Raw genomic sequence first — 22,004 nt, 5'->3', positions numbered from 1 at the left:
TTTTGCTCTGTTGCCCAGGCTGGAGTGCAATAGCACGAACTCGGCTCCTTGCAACTTCCGCCTCCCGAATTCAAGTGATTGTCCTGCCTCAGCCTCCTGAGTAGCTGGGATTACAAGTGTGCACCACCACACCCAGCTAATTTTCGTGTTTTTAGTAGATGAGATTTCACCATATTGGCTAGGCTGGTCTGAAACTCCTGACCTCAAGTGATCCACCCACCTTGGCCTCTCAAAGTGCCATTGCAGGCATGAGCCACCACGCCCAGCCACAATATTCATGTCTTAATGCTAACTATCTAGCATGGTTTGTTAAAGATGGATTCTTAGTTGATCCATCTGCTTTCTAGTCAATTATTGAAGGGGCTGTTTTCTTAAAATGGAATGGTAAGGCCAGGTGTTGTGGCTCACACGTATGTAATCCCAGCACTTTGGGAGGCCAAACAGGAGGATCAGTTTATAAAAATAAAATGGAATGGGTAACAATTTCTTACTTCCAAAGAGATTGTCCCCTGGCAATTAGAGATCAACTAAGTGTGTAGTATTCTGATTCCACTGTGAGAACTCTTATCTATGTATGTCCCAGGACTGTTTCAACATTTTCTCTTTGGGAAGGCATAAATAATGGGGATATAAAGTTAACATAGAAGGAAGGTTTTCCTCATAAAACTCAGAATCACTAGCTGTAATACCTTTAAAGTCATGCTGGCTCATGCCTGTAACCCCGGCACTTTGGGAGGCTAAGGCAGAAGGATCATTTGAGTCCAAGACTTTGAGGCTGCAGTGAGCTATGATGGCCACTGCACTCCAGCCTGGCCAGCAAAGTGAGACCCTGTCTCAAAAAAAAAGAAAAAAAAGGAACAAGTTAAAGTTTTTTTGTTTTTTGAGACAGGGTCTCTGGATCACCCAGGCTGGAGTACAGTGGCACAGTCTTGGCTCACGGCAACCTATACCTCCCAGACTGAAGCCTTTCCAAGTGGCTGGTAGGGACTACAGGCACGTGTCACCACGGCCACCTAATTTTTGTATTTTTTTGTAGAGACAGTGTTTCGCTGTGTTGCCCAGGCCAGTCTCAAACTCCTGAGCTCAAGCCATCCGCCTGCCACAGCCTCCTAGAGTGCTGGGATTACATGTGTGAGCCACCATACCCAGCTTAGAACTCTATATTATAAAACTGAAACTGTATCCATTGAGCAATAATTCCTCATTCCCCCCTTTTATCCAGCCCCTGGCAACCACCTTTTGACTTTTTGTCTCTGATTTTGATTACTCCGGGTACCTCATATAAGTGGAATCATACAGTATTTGTCCTTTTTTGACAGGGTTATTTCACTTAGCATGTATTCAAGTTTCATCCTTGTTGTAGCGTGTTTCAAAATTTTCTTCCTTTTTGAGATTGAGTAGTATTAACTGCTGTATGTAATATTGCTGTAAACATGGGCATACAGATATCTTTGTGGTTTTATATTTACATGCCCATGTCAAATATGTTGAAAAGCTTCACATAGATATCATTCGTTATTTCTTTATTGGGTTCAAATTTGTCCGTAAGAGTTACATGTTTGGCCCTGCCTGGTGGCTCACGCTTGTAATCCCAGCACTTTGGGAGGCCAAGGCGGGCGGATCACGAGGTCAGGAGATCGAGACCACCGTGAAACCCCGTCTCTACTAAAAATACAAAAAAATTAGCCGGGCGTGGTGGCGGGCGCCTGTAGTCCCAGCTACTCGGAGAGGCTGAGGCAGGAGAATGGCGTGAACCCGGGAGGCAGAGCTTGCAGTGAGCCGAGATTGCACCACTGCACTCCTCCAGCCTGGGCGACAGAGCGAGACTCCCTCTCAAAAAATAAAAATAAAAAAAAATAAATAAAATGAAAAAAAAAGAGTTACATGTTTATAACTAAAGTCTATAAATTATTCCATAGAAGGTTTTTCCACAGTGCTAATAGCATGGTGAGTGGAGCGAAAGGGCTTGCATATATCCTTTCAGAGTTTTTTTGACCTTAGCAAAGCTTTGGGATTCACCGTGTGGTACTTGTGTTTGCTTTTCAGGCTCTTACAGCACTACTTTCAGATGATAGCAAGTTTGGATTCATTGTAATAGATGGTAGTGGTGCACTTTTTGGCACACTCCAAGGAAACACAAGAGAAGTCCTGCACAAATTCACTGTGGATCTCCCAAAGAAACACGGTAGAGGAGGTCAGTCAGCCTTGCGTTTTGCCCGTTTAAGAATGGAAAAGCGACATAACTATGTTCGGAAAGTAGCAGAGACTGCTGTGCAGCTGTTTATTTCTGGGGACAAAGTGAATGTGGCTGGTCTAGTTTTAGCTGGATCCGCTGACTTTAAAACTGAACTAAGTCAATCTGATATGTTTGATCAGAGGTTACAATCAAAAGTTTTAAAATTAGTTGATATATCCTATGGTGGTGAAAATGGATTCAACCAAGCTATTGAGTTATCTACCGAAGTCCTCTCCAACGTGAAATTCATTCAAGAGAAGAAATTAATAGGACGATACTTTGATGAAATCAGCCAGGACACGGGCAAGTACTGTTTTGGCGTTGAAGATACACTAAAGGCTTTGGAAATGGGAGCTGTAGAAATTCTAATAGTCTATGAAAATCTGGATATAATGAGATATGTTCTTCATTGCCAAGGCACAGAAGGTATGAGAATTAGAAAATAAGGTTGCTATTTGTTACTGAGCCAGGAAGCCTGGGGTGGAGATTTGGGAGGGATGGCTGATTTCAGGAGCAATCAGAAGGTAGATCTACCCCTTGTTCCCCACTCCTTCAGTCTGTAGCACATTCCTGCATAGATTTTTCTGCTTGAACTGTTTAACGTCTGCTTAAGATTGTTAAATCTGCTGAGGACCAGGACTAAATCTTGAACATCTCTGATGTTCCTTATGGTTGAAGCATTGTACCTAGTAGACACTCAGTGTATGCTAACATGCTTATGGAAAAAAGGTTGAGAGATTGAGTCCCTGAGCCCTTTTCTCATCTAACCTCATCTTACGGAGCTTACACAGATTAGTATATGAGAGCCAGGTTAACACATTTTTTCCTCCTAATACTACAGAGGAGAAAATTCTCTATCTAACTCCAGAGCAAGAAAAGGATAAATCTCATTTCACAGACAAAGAGGTATGTGATTATTTTCTTGGTTTGATGATACATGCAAGCATAAATCTGTGTGTTAGAGCACTGGCAGTGTAGAGGGTGAGCTTTGCAAAACCAAACCTCATACTAATTGGGGGTGCTGTGGGAGGTGGTCATCTCCTATCTGCCACATGTGAATCTGATTTCAGGGAAGGAGCTGCAGCTTTTTTTTTTTTTTTTTTGGAGACAAAGTCTTGCTCTGTTGCCCAAGCTGGAGTGCAGTGGCATGATCTTGGCTCGCTGCAACCTCCACCTCCTAGGCTCAAGTGATCCTCTTGCCTCAGCCTCTCTAGTAGCTGGGACTACAGGCATACACCACCACGCCCAACTAATTTTTGAATTTTTTGTAGAGAGGGGTTTTCACCATGTTGCCCTGGGCTGGTCTCAAACTCCCGAGCTCAAGCAATGCACTTACCTCGGCCTCCCAAGTGGTGGGATTACAGGTGTGAGCCACCATGCCTGGTCTTTTTTTTTTCTTTGAGATAGGGTCCTGGTCTGTCACCCAGGCTGGATTCAGTGGCACAATCATAGCTCACTATAACCTCGAACCCCTGGGTTCAGGCAATCCTTCTGCCTCAGTCTACTGAGTAGCCAGGAGTACAGGTACAAGCCCTCATTCCTTTTTTTTTTTTTTTGAGACGGAGTTTTGCTCTTGTTGCCCAGGCTGGAGTGCAATGGTGTGATCTCGGCTCACTGCAACCTCCACCTCCCAAGTTAAGCAATTCTCCTGCCTCAGCCTCCCGAGTAGCTGGGACTACAGGCACCCGCCACCACGCCTGGCTAATTTTTGTATTTTTAGTAGAGACTGGGTTTCACCATGTTGGCCAGGCTGGTCTCGAACTCCTGACCTCAGGTGATCCACCTGACTCAGCCTCCCAAAATGCTGGGATTACAGGCGAGCCACCGTGCCTGGCAGCCTAATTTTTTTATAGAAATGGGGTCTTGCTGTGTTCACCAGGCTGGTCTTGAACTCCTGGGCTCAAGTGATCCTCCTGCATTGGTTTTCCAAAGTGGTGAGATTACAGGCGTGACCCACCATGCCTGGCCTGGTTTTTGTTTGTTTGTTTGTGTTTGTTTGTTTTTATTTTTAAGTGGTTAAGCAATCAGGAAAACATTTCATTATCCTTGAAATTTAATACGGAGGAAAATGTAATTTGCATAATGCCTCTCCTGCACTGTGAAACCTGTGTTGCTTTCTTCACTTGATCAGCTCTTCCACTGCAGTGGCTTCTCTGGTTTGCTCTAAATGCATCACAACAGTTGAAAGTATCACCCTCCCATATGAGATAGGTTTAAATGGTAGCTTCCTCAAATTCTGGTTTGGAGAGCTTTGTTCTCTGCGAGGCCACTCCCAAAAGCAGTCATGGCATGTCTCTTCTGGGCCATTGAATGGGTGCTGCTTAGAGACACTACAACAGCCTGACTTCTAGAGTCAACAGTAGGAATCATAAGCTGAAAACCCACTGACTTTTTGTGTTGGTATTTCATGGCTGAGGGTAGAGCCTGAGGAGAAGTGTTGTTTGAAATAATCCGAATTTCTCTGCTTATATCCATTACGTTATCAAAACCAGAGATGATTTACAGAGCTTTACACACAGACATGCCTATAAGTGGGAGGATGAGAGTGATAGGTGGGCAAGGGAGCTGTGAGAGGGACTAATTAGCCTTCATATATCCTAATCCCCCGTTTTTTTATCTCATGGTCACCCCTGTAGACCGGACAGGAACATGAGCTTATCGAGAGCATGCCCCTGTTGGAATGGTTTGCTAACAATTATAAAAAATTTGGAGCTACGTTGGAAATTGTCACAGATAAATCACAAGAAGGGTCTCAGTTTGTGAAAGGATTTGGTGGAATTGGAGGTGAGTAGCAAATCAGCAAACCAAACTTAAAACCAGGGTCTCAGGCCAAGGTCCCTCCTGGCTAGCCCTGCTTCTGGTGAGGTGCTCATTATCTGCTGGGATAGGTGATTGACGCAGCAGTTGCAGGTTCCTAATTTGGACCCATGTTTATTTTATTTTTTTTTTTTGAGACGGAGTCTCGCTCTGTCGCCCAGGCTGGAGTGCAGTGGCACAGTCTCGGCTCACTGCAAGCTCCGCCTCCCGGGTTCACGCCATTCTCCTGCCTCAGCCTCTCCGAGTAGCTGGGACTACAGGCGCCCGCCACCACGCCCGGCTAATTTTTTGTATTTTTGGTAGAGACGGGGTTTCACCGTGGTCTCGATCTCCTGACCTCGTGATCCGCCCGCCTCGGCCTCCCAAAGTGCTGGGATTACAAGCGTGAGCCACTGCGCCCGGCCTGGACCCATGTTTGTTATTACCTCTTTGTTTTCTGCAATTCTGCAAGAGAATAGGGCTTCCCTTATTAGAGTGACCAGCCACCTACACACATGCCCATTCCGTGAACACAGGTAATTTACCTTTTGGTTTGTTTCTCCAGGTATCTTGCGGTACCGAGTAGATTTCCAGGGAATGGAATACCAAGGAGGAGACGATGAATTTTTTGACCTTGATGACTACTAGGTAGTCGACATGGGTCCGGCAAAACGTGCCTCACCCTCCAGCATCCAACCCAAGGAGCATACCCATGGTGGAATCCAAACAGATCCCTGCCTTACAATTGGAACATTTCCAGAACTTAATCCATGAGCATTGGATATTGAAAAGAAAACCGAAACAAAACCAGACCCAGCCCTACACTTTGGTTTGTCATGGTGTCAGCACAGCAGCCTACAACTAAGTTCCTAAATGCCACTTTGGACTAATTTAAAAAAGAATCCCAGTTTTTACTTTTACTGGATGGTGAAATTGGTTGCTCTTGTATTTTATGAAAAAAATGATTTTTTTAACCTTCATACATAGAAGCAAAAATACTTTAACTGCTGTAAACCTTCAAAAGTTAATAGAAGTGAGATCATACTGGTTTGTTTCTTATTTTGATTGGAGAAAAATTAAATTGCTGCATTTCGCAGTGACCCATTTACATGGCATTCTCAGCTTAGACTGCGTAAGAAGAAATATATGTGGTGAAATGTTGGAACCATTTCTTTCTTGGTCTCTGTTTAATGTTGAAAGGGTGAGCTAATAGGAGGCACTTTCAACTTCACTCCCTCACGCTACCCCGTCCCCCTCCAGACTGGCAGTTTCAAGGATGCAAATTGCGTTGCAAAATCAAACTGACTCATGAAGCATTTGGGCCAGTGCACTGTTTACTTCCATCTGTTTGCAGACACATTTGTGCCCGGCGTTTGGGAGCCCTTTGTATCAGTGTTCTGACAAGGGTCCCTATAACCTTAACCTACTCGAAACCAGTTTGGGATGGATGTGATGGGGCTTCTGTGCTATTGCTGGGATTGGGAGAAATAAAACATGCAATTTAAGTGGAAGCGAAGAAATTTAAAGAGGATTTTATTTTGCTTGGGTCAATCCTTGTTAAAAGGGAGGTGGATGTGTTTTCCTTGTGTTGGATGGCATGAGATTATGTGAATGTTTTGATTTATTAAAATGAACTGCAAGGTTTTTCACAGGAACGACAGACATGTATGACTGCATGTAATTATAAACTCCTGACCTCCTGGTGGGGTTGGAGCATCTGTTTCAAATGTGGGACTTACAAGCACCTCTCACATGAGAAATTAGGGGCGGGTGGGAAGGGATGGGACACAGCTTCTGGCACCATGGATTTAAGACCATGTTGGATCCAAAAGTTGGCCTGAAACCCTGAAGCTTATGCTTCGAAGCTGGGCTGTAAGTCAGACTTGAACCCAGCTGACATGCAAGGTCATGGCGTGCCCAGGGTGGTGACAGTTGAACAAAGTGTATAGTATGTGCCCAGTGGTAGCGATGGAAAAAAGTATACCAAATGGACTTTGAAGGACCAAAGGTTTTAAAAGTCAATTGGTATCACCTCCACACTGACTAGGGTAGTGGGGTGCAGTTGGTTTTCAAATTGGGTACTTTTAACACTTTAGTGCCTGACTGCTGTTCTTTACTGACTTGATTCAGTCACTCGTAGCTTTATTGGTCTGAACCAGCTCCTTGTTCCCAGGTTACAGACCTGCCTATCGTTCCAATAATCCTGTTTCACTTGAATGAAGGGAGTATGTCTTAAATGTAAAGTTTCTGGTTCTCACACTGTACTCTGAGGTCCAAATACTGTCTGTCAATGTGTAACCTGATGTCTCAACCCCCAGTGAGAAGAGTCCATTATTTGGTGTTCACCAACGTGGGAGACTTCACCGGAACAGGCTTTTTTGCTTTGGGCTCTGCTATTTGTTTGCAGAACACCCAAGAGCGAGCAAACATGCTCTCTTCACAGCAGTACCTTAGGGTTTTGCCATTGTAAATGGGTCTGATGTGATATGACAAGACCAGAGAAATTGGATGTAAATTTACATTTTTGAATATGCTTGTTGTTTCACATGATACATTTAGGGTATGCAGCTCCTTTTGTAGTTTTTATTTTTACTATTTAAGTTTGGAAATGATGCCAAATTTTTGTATTTCTTTAATCAATGTGTTCTCTTCGGTGATATATATTGCATTATATATTGATGTGTGTATCAATATATATTGATATGTATTACACTTACACATACAAACACATATAAGAGGGGGTGAAAACCGTAGCCTTTGCATTCTCTATAGCCTCTGCAGAGAGATCCTAAGCAGCAAAATCTTGGTGTTGTGATGTACAGAAATGGAGAAGAGTATTAAACCATATTTAAGAATATACTTTGTGTGCTTGAGATTTTTTAGGACTGGTCTAGAAAGGCCTGAACTGTGGAGACAGTGATTCTCTAAGGCATACCTCAGATTAGTCACAGCCAATAGCATTTCAGCCTTGGGTTTGAGTTGTGTTTACTACATTTGTCTATGGAAAGGTATATGCAAAGTTTTTCTGAGGTCATGATCGCAGAGTTATGCTAGAGGAAGAAGGTTCAGGTTGCTGGGGCCAAACTAATTTGTATTCTCCCCCATTCTACATGCATGCCAAAGGGAATCTTGCCTTTTTTTTTTTTTTTTTAAGGTATGTTAAGTATATTATCCCATAACCCAGCATCCCATGGAGGTAGATGGTGTACCTAGTTTTACAGGTGATAGAACAAAAGGTTAAGTAGCAGCTCTTTAGTGATAACACCAAAATTTTATCCCAGGCCTTATTCCAAAGTTCTCTCTGTATCTGTCTTTGAGTCCTATAATAGAATGGTCCAGATGGAATAGCAGAAACTAGGCCTGGGCCCTCTCCCTCCCACGCTCCTTCATCTTACATACCTTACACTGGGTAGGAGAGTAGTAGCCCATGCAAGAGCAGGTCAGGGGCTGGTCCAGTGGAGCAGGGCTCCTAGGCCAGGTTCAGAGCAGAAGAGGATTTGTTTTGTTTGTTTTCCCCCAAGGTTGAGGTGCTTAAAGAGCCTCTTTGGTAGTTTAGGAGGCCTAGTTGAGGAGCCAAGGTGGTGCATGGTTTGCTTTCTCCAGGTTTGAGAAAACTGTTTTAAGTAAAATTGACCAGTAATGGCACTTGGCATACTTTCCACCCATTTTCTTACCTGATCTAGATGATAGCTCTGACGATGAAACTCAATTACCAGCTGGGAAGGGGCGAACATGCCTGTGCTGGTGGAAGTGTAATTTTCCCTCCTAATGCGTGTCTAGGTGCTGTTCTTGAAGACAAAATTGTTGGAAGGCAGCATAGTGGTGCAGGATGTATAGGCTGTGGTGCTTGCCTGTCTGGGCCTGCAGCACTTGCCATCTTTTGTTCTCTGACTCCAAGACGCATGCCATGACACTCCTAGACAGGCACAGTGGATTCAGAGCTGAGAGCCAAGGTGGAATTTCAGCTTCATGCCAGCTTCTCCTTTGTTGCCAGCTTGAGTGAATGCCAGCTGGGATTCCTGCCTGCCAAGTCCAGTCCTGATGGGACTGGGTCTCAGGGGACCTAGGAACTGAACAGCCAAGTGGTGTAGGAGCATCCGATTAGAGCTAGGGAAGCAGGGCACAGTTACTTGCTTGTTTTGTGGCAGTTTGGGTGCTGCAAGTTGCTGAGGATGTGGCTGAATAGCAGGAACTAGAAATATAGGTGAAAACAATTCACCACCTAAAGGGTTCTCTATAAATCAAGTCTAAAACCCTGTCTGGTGAATTCTGTTTCAGATACAGCCATCTCCAGGAGTCCTTCCCTGAAACTGGCAGGCTTACCTGGGGCTTAGCTAAGAGCCCAGAACCAAACAAGGGAGTCAAGAAAAGCTCTGGTTCTGCTGGGCACCGTGGCTCACGCCTGTAAACCCAACATTTTGGGAGGCCAAGGCAGGTGGATCACCCGAGGTCAGGAATTCAAGACCAGCCTGACCAACATGGTGAAACCCCGTCTCTACTGAAATTACAAAAACTAGCCGGACAGCTGGCGGGCACCTGTAATCCCAGCTACTCAGGAGGCTGAGGCACAAGAATTGCTTGAACCTGGGAGGCAGAGGTTGCAGTGAGACGAGATGGCACCACCGCACTCCAGCCTGGGCGACAGTGAGACTGTCTCAAAAAAAAGAAAAAAAAGGCTCTGGCTCTGCAGTTAACTGGGTTTGTGACTTCACAGTATCAGGCAGTCCCTGAATCTGAAGTGCCGTGCCAGCCAGCTTCCCCAGGAAGCTATCAGGAGAGCACAGTAGGAAGCAGGATCTCTGAGGTCTGAGGTAGAAATCCTGGCTCCACCTGAGAGGCTGGCGAACAGTTTCACCACCTGTAATAAGGATTTCCCTACTTCATAAGGATTAAATGGAGTAAGGCACATGAAGGCACTTAGCAAGGACTGGGATGGCAGCTACTCGTGGTTCCTCCACTCCCAATCTTGGTCCTTTGGAAGTGGCCAGGGAAAGTTTGTGCTGGTGACCACAAGGTGGTGGTATAGAGTTAAGGACGCTGACTGGAAGAAATTTGCTTCATCTGAAGTAGGAGGGATTTCTGACAAGCATTAAGAGGTGCCTGGGACAGCTTGCTTTGCCCTTAAATTTTGGGAAAGTGGAGAGGGCAGTTTAACAAAGGAGTAGGGACGAGTGAACGGAGAGGAGAGCCCAGGAGTCTCAATCCAGCTCTGCCCAGTTTTCTTACTCTTCATTCTGGGCTTTGAGCTATCCGTCTGTGAAGTAACTATAGTCACTGACATTTGTTGAACAGTTATGTAATCCTTAGAAAAACGTAGTGAGGGAGATGCTGTTTATATCTTCCTATCCACGTTCTACTAAGTGGCAAAATCTGGGACTCAAAGTCAGGTCTATTTGGTTCCAAAGCCAGTGCAAATGCAGGTCATCCCTACAGAGTGAAATAAAACACGAAGAAGGGCTTCTTGGGGGGCCCTTGGCCCCAAGTAGGTGAGCAATCCTGGAAGTGATGAAGGCAAAGCTGTACCTGGGAATGTCAAGCCCATTCTCAGAAAGGACTAGAGTCTCATTCGACTCTAGTCCTTAGTCTACGGCCATACCTTTATATAGCTTTTCTCCACGATACCCAATACTTAGACTTCTTAAGGAATCATAATTTTAGCACTTAATTTTTTTTTTTTTTTTTTTTTTTTTTTTTGAGACAGTGTCTCACTCTGTTACCCAGGCTGGAATGCAGTGGTGCAATCTTGGCTCACTACAGCCTCAGCCTCCCAGGATCAAGCGATCTTCCCACCTCAGCCTCCCGAGTAGCTGGGACTGCAGGCACACGCCACCACACCTGGCTAATTTTGAGTTTTTTGTTGTTGTTTTTGTAGAGATGAGGTTTCGCCATGTTGCTCAGGTTGGACTTTTTTTTTTTTTTTTTTTTTTGAGACGGAGTCTTGCTTTGTCACCCAGACTGGAGTGCAGTGGCACTATCTCGGCTCACTGCAAGCTCTGCCTCCCAGGTTCATGCCATTCTCCTGCCTCAGCCTCCTGAGCAGCTGGGACCACAGGCACCCGCCACCACGCCCAGCTAATTTTTTGTGTTGTTTTTTAGTAGAGGCGGGGTTTCGCCGTGTTAGCCAGGATGGTCTTGATCTCCCGACCTCGTGATCCGCCTGCCTCGGCCTCCCAAAGTGCTGGGATTACAAGTGTGAGCCACCGCGCCCGGCCTCCCCAGGCTGGTCTTGAACCCCTGAGCTGAAGTGATCGGCCTGCCTCAGCCTCCCAAAGTGTTGGAATTCCAGGTGTGTGCCACTGTGCCGGGCCCCTTAATTTTAGCACTAGAAAGGGTCTTGCACCTTACCTATTCCAATCCCCTCATTGAAGACAGAAGAAAGCTGAGGCCAGAGAGCAACATAGTGACCTGTCAGGCTCACGCAGCAAATTAGCAAAGCCCACATGAACACTTGCTGCAACTCCAGATTCGGTGCTCTTAACAGCTGGATGATCTTGTTATTCTTCATCCAGGCCCTGTTCTCTCCAATGTTATAAATGAGAGAAGGGACAATTGGAGGGAGCATGTGGCCTGAAACCAAAGAGCTATGAGAGGAAAGGTGGCCAACATCCAGATGGAGTTATGAAAGCTGTTTGAAGTCACTTCCCTGTGAGTCAAGGTTGGCTTGAGTGTGTAGATCAACTTGCTGCTTCAGCCCCCGGCCTTCCAAATTAGCCCCATCTAGCTCTCCCTGATTGCCACAGACTTCCAGCTCCTCCCACTCTGCTGAGATACTATACCTAGGCTTAGCCCCTTCTGCTTGCCTCTCCGTCCTCACTCAAAGGAAAGCTAGAGGGCAAACCCATTTCCAAGGAAGCCAGGAGAATAAGGAAGGAGGGTGGAAACTTGAGAGAAAGGCTCCAAGCAGGAATGGCAAGGATCTTCTGAGAGGCAAAGATGCAGAGATACTCCGATTCCTGGGAGAAGACATGAGGAGAAATCAGGGCTTGATGATGCCAGGACCCTCTGCCCCATGTTATATTACTGTCCAGACCCAAAGACATGCCCAGCCTAGGCTCCCTGGTGGGGAAAGGGGAGGCAAGATGAGCCAGCTGCGGTGGGCCTGAGGGCCTGCAGAGGGGGACTCTTTGTAATGAGGCAGGATGTTGCCTGGGAGAGAGTTGCACCTCCAGATAAAGACCAATTTCTGTGCTCAGGGCTAGGGGCCCTCCCTAGCACCTCTGCCGGGCTCTGATTCTGAAAGGTAACATGGAAGGAGTTCTACCCCAGTCTCCTCCAGCCTTCTCTACAGATGCACTCCATGGCCACCTCTATTCCTTAAATGAGACTTGGGTTAAGCCAGTCTCATTCCTTGACTCAACAAGCATTTAGATATGTCCCGTGTGCTAGGTCCTGTGCAAGATTCAGTGGTGAACAGTGCAGGTGCACACCCTGCCCTTCGGTGTTGAAGGTCCAGCAGTGGAGACTCTGAACAAGGAATGACAATGAATGTTAAAGGACAAGGGGAGTGCAGGGTGGCTCCTTCCTCCTCTGGGGGTGCTAGGTCTATGTGGGGACCTGGGTTAGCTGGACAGATGAGAGGGTGAGTTTGGAGAGGCACGTGGATCAGTCCTGACTGGATCCAAAGGCCAGGAAGACATTCAGATTTCAGGACACTGTTTTTTTTCTTTTCTTTTTTCTTTTTCTTTTTTTTTTTTTTTTTTGAGACGGAGTCTCGCTCTGTCACCAGGCTGGAGTGCCATGGCGTGCTCTCGTCTCACTGCAACCTCCACCTCCTGGGTTCAAGCAATTCTCCTGCCTCAGCCTCCCGAGTAGCTGGGACTACAGGCGTGCGCCATCACACCTGGCTAATTTTTGTATTTTTAGTAGAGACAGGGTTTCACCATGTTGGCCAGGATGGTCTCGATCTCCTGACCTCGTGATCCGCCCTCCTTGGACTCCTAAAGTGCTGAGATTACAGGCGTGAGCCACCACACCCGGCTAGGACACTGGTTTTTTCATCCTGCTATCATTTCTGTGGTTTGCTTATTAACAACTTTATTGAGGTATAATTTACAAACTATAAAATTAACCCACTGTAGGTATAGTTTGGCTATTTATTTTTAAAAGTAAATGTGTGTAGGCCAAGCCTACACGCCTGGCCTCTAACATCTTGATCCCAGAAGGTGGAGGCTGCAGTGAGCCAAGATCCCACCACTGCACTCCAGCCTGGGTGACAGTGAGACTGTGTCTCAAAAAAAAAAAAAAGTAAATTTGTATAGTTATGTAAACATCCCACAACTCACAACTCAATGTTCAACATCCCAAAAAGATTATTTGTGCTCTTTTGCAGTCAATCTCTGTTCCCACATGTTCCCATATCCAACCCTGGGCAACTACTGATCAATCTACTTGCTTTGTTTTTTTTTTTTGGAGACAGAGCCTTGCTCTGTCGCCCAGGCTGGAGTGCAGTGGCACGATCTCAGCTCACTGCAACCTCCACCTCCCAGGTTCAAGCAATTCTTATGCCTCAGCCTCCTGAGTAACTAGGACTACAGGTACCTGCCACCACGCACAGCTAATTTTGCTATTTTTAGTAGAGACAAGGTTTCACCATGTTGGCCAGGCTGGTCTCAAACTCCTGGCCTCACGTTATCTGCCCACCTCGGCCTTCCAAAGTGCTGGGATTATAGGCATTAGCCACCATGCCCGGCTGCTACTGATCTGCTTTCTACCTCTACAGTTCTGGCCTTCCTAGAAATTTTTATATTAATGGAAAAGCACAACATGTAGTCTTTCATGTGAAGCTTCTTTCATTTAGATAAATTTTTGAGATACATCTATCCTCCTTTCTTTTTTTTTTTTTTTTTGAGATGGAGTCTGACTCTGTCACCTAGGCTGGAGTGCAGTGGCTCAATAACAGCTCACTGCAGCCTTGATCTCCTGAGCTTAAGTGATTCTCTCGCCTCAGCCTCCCAAGTAGCCGGGATTACACCATCATGTCAGGCTATTTTTTTGTATATATATATATATATTTTTATAGAGATGGGGTCTCCATATGTTGCTCAGGCTGGTCTTGAACTCCTAGCTCTAAGTGATCCTCCCGCTCAGCCTCCCAGTGCTGGTATTACAGGTGTGAGTCACCATGCCCAGCCTGTTGCATGTTCATTTTTATTGTTGAGTAGTATGATACAATAAGATATACATATACAGGTCTTTGCTCCACCCCTTTCCTGGCATGCAAAACCCATGGAATCTCCAGAGTGATGAGAGTGTCTTTTCTATGCTAATAAGATTACTGATAACTGGGGGCCCCTAGGTAGCTTCAGGATGGGGACTGGTCACCAGAAAGACCAAAACGTGATTAGAGAGTAGAGCTTTTGGGCCAGGCGCGGTGGCTCATGCCTGTAATCCCAGCACTTTGGGAGGCCAAGGCAGGCAGATCATTTGAGGTTAGGAGTTCAAGACCAGCCTGACTAACATGGTGAAATCCTGTCTCTATTAAAAATACAAAAAACATTAGCTGGGCCTGGTGGCATATGCCTGCAATACCAGCTACTCAGGAGGCTGAGGCAGGAGAATCGCTTGAATCCAGGAGGCAGAGGTTGCAGTGAGCCAAGATCGCTCCACTGCACTCCAGCCTGGGCAACAGAGCTAGACCTGTCTCAAAAAAGAAGAAAAAAAAGTGGAGCTTTCAGCACCTGCCTCCCACCTCCAGAGAAGGGAAAGGGGCTGGAGGTTGAATTAATCACTGATGGCCAATGATTTCATCAATCATCCCTATATAATGAGACCTCCATAAAACCCCCTAAATGACGGGGTTCAGGAAGCTTCCAGGTTGTGAACACATTGAAGTGCTGGGAGGGTAGCATGCCCAGAGAGGGGATGAAAGCTCTGTACCCATACCTTGCCCTATGCATCTGTTCTGTTGACTGTCCCTGAGTTGTATCCTTTGTAATAACCTACCACAATGTGTAGATTTTTCTTGAGTTCTGTGAGCTGTTCTAGCAAATTATCAAACTTGAAGAGGGGGTCATGGGAACCCCTTATAGCCAGTTAGTCAGAAGTACAGGTGGTAACTTGTGACTGGCATCTAATATTGGGGCAGTCTTATGGAACTGAACCCTTAATCTGTGGGGTCTGCTAACTTAGGGTATTAGTGTCAGAACTGAGTTGAATTGTGGGACACCCAGTTGTGTCTGGAGAGTTGGAGAATAGGTTGATGTGGGAACAAAACTCCACACATTTGGTGTCAGAAGTGTTGTGGGTAAAACAGCACAAAAGTAGTATTCCATTGTATGAATATACCACATTTTGTTTATCTCTTCCACTGGTGGATATTTGGACGGTGTCCAGTTTTTAGCTGTTTGAATAATGCTGCTATGAACATTCACGTACTAGTCTTTGTGTGAATATATGTTTTTTGTTTCTCGTGGGTTGATACTGTATATCTTAGGAGAAATGTCTATTCAACTCCTTTGCCCATCTTGAATTGGTTTATCTTGTTGAGTTATAACAGTTCTTTATATTCTAGGTACCAAATCCTTATGAGATATATTATTTGCAAGTATTTTCACTTTCTTGATAATGTCTTCTGATGCACAGAACTAATTTTGGTGAAGTTCAATTTATCTGTTTTTCTGTTGTTGCCATATCTAAGAATCCTTTGCCAAATCCAAGGTCATGATTTACCCATGTTTTCTTCTCTTAGAGTTTTAGCCCAGGCACAGTGGCCTCTGCCTATAATCCCAGCACATTGATAGGCCAAGGCAGGAAGATGGTTTGAAGCCAGGAGTTCAAGGCCAGCCTGGGCAACATAGCAATACCTCAACTCTATAAAATATTTAAAAATTAGCTGGGTGTGGTGGTGCACACCTGTAGTCATAGCTGCTTGGGAGGCTGAAGCAGGAGGATCGTTTGAGCCCACGAGTTTGAGGTTGCAATAAGCTATGACTGTGCCATCTCACTCCAGCATGGATGACAGAGCAAGACCCTATCTGTTATGTATCATTGGCCCATTTTGAGTTAGTTTTTGCATATGGTATGAGGTTGGGGGTCCGACTTCATACTTTTGCATGTGAATATCTAGTTGTTGTGGGGTTGGGCATTGTGGCTCACACCTGTAATCTCAACGCATTGAGAGCCCAAGGCAGAAGGATCACTTGAGCCCAGGAGTTCAAGACCAGCCTGGACAACATAGGGAGACCCCATCTGTACAAAAAAGTTAGCTGGACATGGTGGCACTCACCTGTGGTCCCAGCGACTGGGGAGGCTGTCGTGGGAAGATCACTTAAGCTTAGAAAGTCAAGGCTGCAGTGAGCCATGGTGCTGCCACTGCACTCCAGCCTGAGTGACAGAGCAAGACCCTGTCTCAAAAAAAAAAAAAAGTTGTGCAAGCACCATTTTGTTGATGAAACTATTATTTCCCCCATTTAATACTCTTCGCTCCCTTGGAGAAAATCAGTTGGCCATAGGTATATGGGATTATTTCTGAACTCTGAACTCTCTGAATTACTTCTGAACTCAGAAATAATCCCATATACCTATGGCCAACTGGGTACGTTATAATAATCCCATATACAACTGATATAGATATATAGGTTTGTATTTCTAACTTTATTATACCAGTATCACATTGTTTTGATTTATGTTACTTTGTAGTATGTTTGTTTGTTTGATCTTTTTTTGAGACAGAGTCTCTTTCTGTTGCCCAGGCTGGCATACAGTGGCAGGATCATGGCTCACTGCATCCTCTACCTACTGGGCTCAAGCAAACCTCCCACCTCAGCCTCCTGAGTAGCCTGTACTATAGGTGTGTGCCACCATGCCCAGCTAATTTTTCTTTAATTTTTAATAGAGATGGGGTCTCACTATTGCCCAGACTGGTTTTGAACTCCTGGGCTCAAGCAATCCTCCTGCCTTGGCCCAATGAAACACCAGGATTACAGGCATGAACCACCATGCCCCACCAACTTCTAATATTAAACATTAAAATAAAGTGAAGCTGGGTGCAGTGGCTTGTGCCTATAATCCCAGCACTTTGGGAGGCTGAGGCAGGTGGATTGCTTGAGGTCAGGAGTTCGAGACCAGCCTGGCCAACACGGCGAAGCCCCTTCTCTACAAAAATACAAAAATTTGCTAGGCGTGGTGGCACACAGCTATAATCCCAGAAGCTGAAGCAGGAGAATCTCTTGAACCTGGGAGGTGGAGGTTGCAGTGAGCTGAGACCACACCTGCACTCCAGCCTGGGTGATGGAACAACACTCTATCTCAAAATGAAATAAATGTGAGCTGGCTGGGCGCGGTGGCTCATGCTTGTAATCCAAGCGCTTTGGGAGGCCGAGGCGGGCAGATCACAAGGTCAAGAGATCGAGACCATCCTGCCCAACATGGTGAAACCCCGTCTCTACTAAAAATACAAAAAATTAGCCAGGCGTGGTGGCGGGAGCCTGTAGTCCCAGGTACTCGGCAGGCTGAGGCAGGAGAATGGCATGAACCCAGGAAGCGGAGCTTGCAGTGAACTGAGATCGCGCCACTGCACTCCAGCCTGGGTGACAGAGCGAGACTCCATCTCAATAAATAAATAAATAAAATAAAAATAAAATGTTGGCTATACACACATTTAAGAAAGATTCATAAGAACAAGGATTGGCCAAGCATGGTGTATGCCTGTAATCCCAGCACTTTGGGAGGCTGAGGCGGGCGGATCACCTGAGGTCAGGAGTTCGAGACCAGCCTGGCCAACATGGAGAAACCCCGTCTCTACTAAAAATACAAAATTAGCCGGGCATGGTGGCACATGCCTGTAATCCCAGCTATTCGGGAGGCTGAGGCAGGAGAATTGCTTGAACCTGGGAGGCGTAGGTTGTGGTGAGCCAAGATCACTCCATTGCACTCCAGCCTGGGCAACAAGAGCGAAACTGTCTCAAAAAAAAAAAAAAAAACAAGGATTATTTACTCAATTTTTGGTGAATCAGGGAGGTTGTGGTCGTGGGTTAAATGAAGAAATAAATGTTTGCAAAACAAAAATTGTAAGGAGCACCTCCTACTACTTCACCTGCCTGAGTTCAAAAACAATCACAAATATGGAAGGCTTGCTGAGCACTTTCATATGGCATTGTTTATCATTGTGCATCATATGATTATTGGATATTTACAGATTTTTATTTGACAATAATTTGTATTCATTCATTCATTTTCCACCCCACTTCTTCCAGTTGCGGGTCTCAGGTGGCAGAAGCCCATCCCAGTAGCTTTCAGGGCACAAGGAAAACACCAACCCTAGACAAGATGCCATTCCATGGCAGGGCACACTCACAAACACACCCACACTCATTCATCCTGCAACCATTTAGACATGCTGATTCATCTAATGAGTACATCTGTGTAAGGAGACCAGCGTTCCCAGAGAAAGCTCATGCAGACATGGGGAGAACGTACCAACTAAAGAGCACTCAATCTAGTGGCAAGCCCAGCCAAAGAAAAAATGCCATGGGCCGGGCGCCGCGCCGTGGCTCACGCCTGTAATCCCAGCAATTTGGGAGGCCGAGGTGGGAAGATCACCTGAGGTCAGGAGTTCTAGACCAGCCTGGCCAACATGGTGAAACCCTGTCTCTACTAAAAAGAATTTAAAAATTAGCCGGGTGTGGTAGCGGGCGCCTGTAATCCCAGCTACTTGGGAGGCTGAGGCAGGAGAATTGTTGAACCCAGGAAGCGGAGGTTGCAGTGAGCCAAGATGGCGCCACTGCACTCCAGCCTGGGCAACAAGAGCGAAACTCCATCTCAAAAAAAAGAAAAAAGAAAAAAAAAAGCCCTGGTTTGGTGGTTAAAAGCACAGAGGGTTTTGTGGGGCAGGGAGACAAAAGTGGCACCCAATCCACTGGCAAGAGAAGGTTTGGTTTCTGTCTGGAAATCGCATTTTGTGGAGGAAGCAAGCACAGGAAAACAATGAGAAGAAAAATGCAGGAAATAAGAGGCGGCTGTGGTATTATTGGGTGTCACATTGGCAGTTGTTGAAAGATTATCAATCCCAGGCTCCAGTATTCCTAACAGGTCCGAAAGCCAGCCCCAGGACCACTAGAGCATAGGTCTTCTCTTAAGGCAGGGAATAGCCCAGGACCCTTACTGTTTCATAGGGCTTTCAAAGAATCAAGGCCCCGCACAGGCGTGGTGGCTCACGCCTGTAATCCCAGGACTTTGGGAGGCCGAGGCGGGCGGATCACGAGATCAGGAGATCGAGACCACGGTGAAACCCCGTCTCTATTAAAAATACAAAAAATTAGCCGGGCGTGGTGGCGGGCACCTGTAGTGCCAGCTACTCGGAGAGGCTGAGGCAGGAGAATGGCATGAACCTGGGAGGCGGAGCTTGCAGTGAGCCAAGATTGCGCCACTGCACTCCAGCCTGGGTGACAGAGCGAGACTCCATCTCAAAAAAAAAAAAAAAAAATTAGCCAGACACGGTGGCACATTCCTGTAATCCCAGCTACTCGGGAGGCTGAGGCAGGAGAATTGCTTGAAACCAGGAGGCAGAGGTTGCAGTGAGCCAAGATCACACCACTGCACTCCAGCCTGGGCAACAGAGTGAGACTCCGTCTCAAAAAAAAAAGAATCAAGGCCCCTGCACCCAGAAGAGAATAAAAGCCCTACCCAAGCAGAGGCCTGGGGTTACTGCAAATTCTGTAGCAGCCTACAGGAGCTCCCCTCACACCTTGCCCCTTGGCTAAGCTGAATCATAAATAGCTCACTGGTTTCCAGCCTGGGATCTCCCATCCCTGCAAGGAGCCTCCCTCCTCACTCTGACTTGCCCTCCTCCTGGAGCAAGAAGAGGGGTGGCTGTCAGAGGCCTGAGAGGAGGGGAGGAGAGGGCAGGAAGCAGCATCACTGGGAACCTGGCCTCTGTGGACTGCATTACCCACAATCCTAAAGCATAGCTCTGCAGAGAAGGCTGCTGGGGGCCTGCAGCCCTAAGTGGGAAAACAAGGCAAGAAGTATCCTAGGCTCTAAGTGTGCAGCCCGGATTCTGAGACCCAGTTTTTTCCCAAACCTACCTCCTGGACCTTTGAGATTCTCTCCATGCACCCTATTCACAGGCATTCAGCCAACCTGGGGCTGTGGAGACCCACAAGGCTCCTTAAGTTTTGGATTTGCAGCCACTGTGTGTGTGTGTGTGTGTGTGTGTGTGTGTTGCGCCTGGAAGCCTGTGAGTGATTTTATTCTGGGTGGGTGTGTGTGTGTGTGTGTGTGTGTGTGTGTGTGTGTGTGTTGCGCCTGGAAGCCTGTGAGTGATTTTATTCTGGATCGAGCCCAGAGGCTGCTTGGCCCTAAAAGCCCCTTCTCTGACATATTCACCCACTCAGTCCCAACCTCTGAGCTTTTCTTTCCCTGCCTTACCTGTGGCAGAACAATCACAGGCTCACAGGCTGGTCTAGCTGGCCACATGGGGACTTGCTTATCTCCTCCCCAGCAGAAAGTTGGACTTTGTGACAGCTGTCCTGCTGGAACATGGGGGGAGGGGGCTCGGGAACTGCTGCTGGCTCCCTCTGTGCTGAGATCCAGTCCTTGTTTGTGACCTTTCTCATGGCAGGTCAGATCAGGGTAACCACATGGCTGGGCCAGGTTTGTTTCTGGAGGCGCTGTCGAGAGGGCCTGTAGGGGCTTGCTGGTTCTTCCAGTGGTGGATAAACCAGAGCTGTCAGGCTGAGCAGGAGAGGCCCTTCTGGGTGATCGGGGCACCCAGGGGCAGTGCTCAGCCCCAACTCACTCCGGGTGTACACTTGCCCTAGCTGTGGCTCCCCTCACCCTACCCCTCCAGCTTTCTCCTGCAGAGTCAAACTACTCAAGTAGGGTTGTGGGGTCATGAGCCTCAGACCACAGGGAGCCATAGCAGGTGGAGACGTTGGGGACCAGACCTAAAGTCAAAGATGCCTGTCCAAGGTGAAAAGGGACTGCGGCAGGCCTGAAACAGGATCACTCAGATAACGACACTTTAAGATCCTATGATCCTAAATCAGCTCAGCAGAGGCCGGTGACCTATGGGTGGGGGTGGGAAGGATTTCCAGGAGGCCAGAAGTCTGAACCAAGTAAAGGATGCGTAGCAGTTCTTTCTGCCAGAATAGTGTGGGAAGGGCATTCCAGGCGGAGGGGGCAGCTCGGCTGAAGCCAGGGAGGTACGAGAAGCGCAAGCGGGGAGGAAGGGAGATGTCAGGGAAGACCCACTTATTAACTGTCAGGGGAGAGCGGCCGGCGAGGCTCGGAGACCCGTGTGGCTGGAGGTCCCGGGCTGGGGCCGCTGAACGACCTCCGGCAGGGCGTGCTGTGCTCCGGGCTGGGGTAGAAAAGCGGGGCAAAATACGAAACCAGCGGGGACCAGCGGGACCCCCAGGTCGGCCCGTCCCGCGCCTCCCGCGCCGGGCCAGGCCCCGCGTTCCCGTCCCTCCCGCTGCCGCCCCCTCCTTGGCAGCAGGTACCCTGGCCGCGGGCTCCGGGGTTGGGCGGGCCCAGCGGACCGGGCTCCCAGCCCGCGGGCCGCCAGCCAGCCGCGCCGGGAAGGAAGCGCCTTGTATGGGCCTGGGGCCGGGAGGAAGCGCCTTGTAGGGCTCGGGGAGGAAGCGCCATAAATGGCGCGGGGCGGACGGGGGCGGGCCGGGGGCGGGAGCCCGCCCGGGATGGAGCTGTTTCCGCCGGGGCCTCTGCGGGCCCCGAGCTTCGCAGCCGCGGGCGGGGCGCAGGGGCGCAGGGGCTCCAGGGTTCTACGCGGCCTCGACGCCTGCGGGCCCGGTGGGAATTCCAGCAAGGCCGCGCACGATCTGTGGCCTTGGGTGCAATGCCTTCGTCTCTGAGCCTCGGGCCCTCTCCCGAGGCTGGAGTGAAACGAGAGGCTGCGGGGGAGGCCCGCGTGGCGGCTCCGGGCCCTCGCAGTTGCAGGCTGCAGGAGCGGTTTCCCAGACGCCGGCTGGTCGTGCCGCTTTAGCCTCTTCCCAGCCGTCTCAGGCCCGGG

General features: G+C 47.6%; 1 protein-coding gene across 1 annotated transcript in view; it reads left to right on the top strand.

Moving 5' to 3' along the window:
* The window catches only part of ETF1 (eukaryotic translation termination factor 1), a 35,740-nt gene extending 27,851 nt beyond the window's left edge, over window positions 1–7,889 (top strand). Inside the window, exons 5-8 of the mRNA XM_032158014.2 lie at window positions 2,047–2,662; window positions 3,078–3,142; window positions 4,873–5,020; window positions 5,598–7,889. Of these exons, the coding sequence (XP_032013905.1) occupies window positions 2,047–2,662; window positions 3,078–3,142; window positions 4,873–5,020; window positions 5,598–5,680 (912 nt within the window). The 3' untranslated portion in view covers window positions 5,681–7,889. The remainder of the gene's footprint in view (window positions 1–2,046; window positions 2,663–3,077; window positions 3,143–4,872; window positions 5,021–5,597) is intronic.
* Window positions 7,890–22,004: the final 14,115 nt, after the last annotated feature.

This window comes from Hylobates moloch, unplaced genomic scaffold (genome assembly GCF_009828535.3).
Source record: "Hylobates moloch isolate HMO894 unplaced genomic scaffold, HMol_V3 SCAFFOLD_6, whole genome shotgun sequence".
Classification (NCBI taxonomy): domain Eukaryota; kingdom Metazoa; phylum Chordata; class Mammalia; order Primates; family Hylobatidae; genus Hylobates; species Hylobates moloch.
This window is presented reverse-complemented; position numbering and strand designations above follow the sequence as displayed.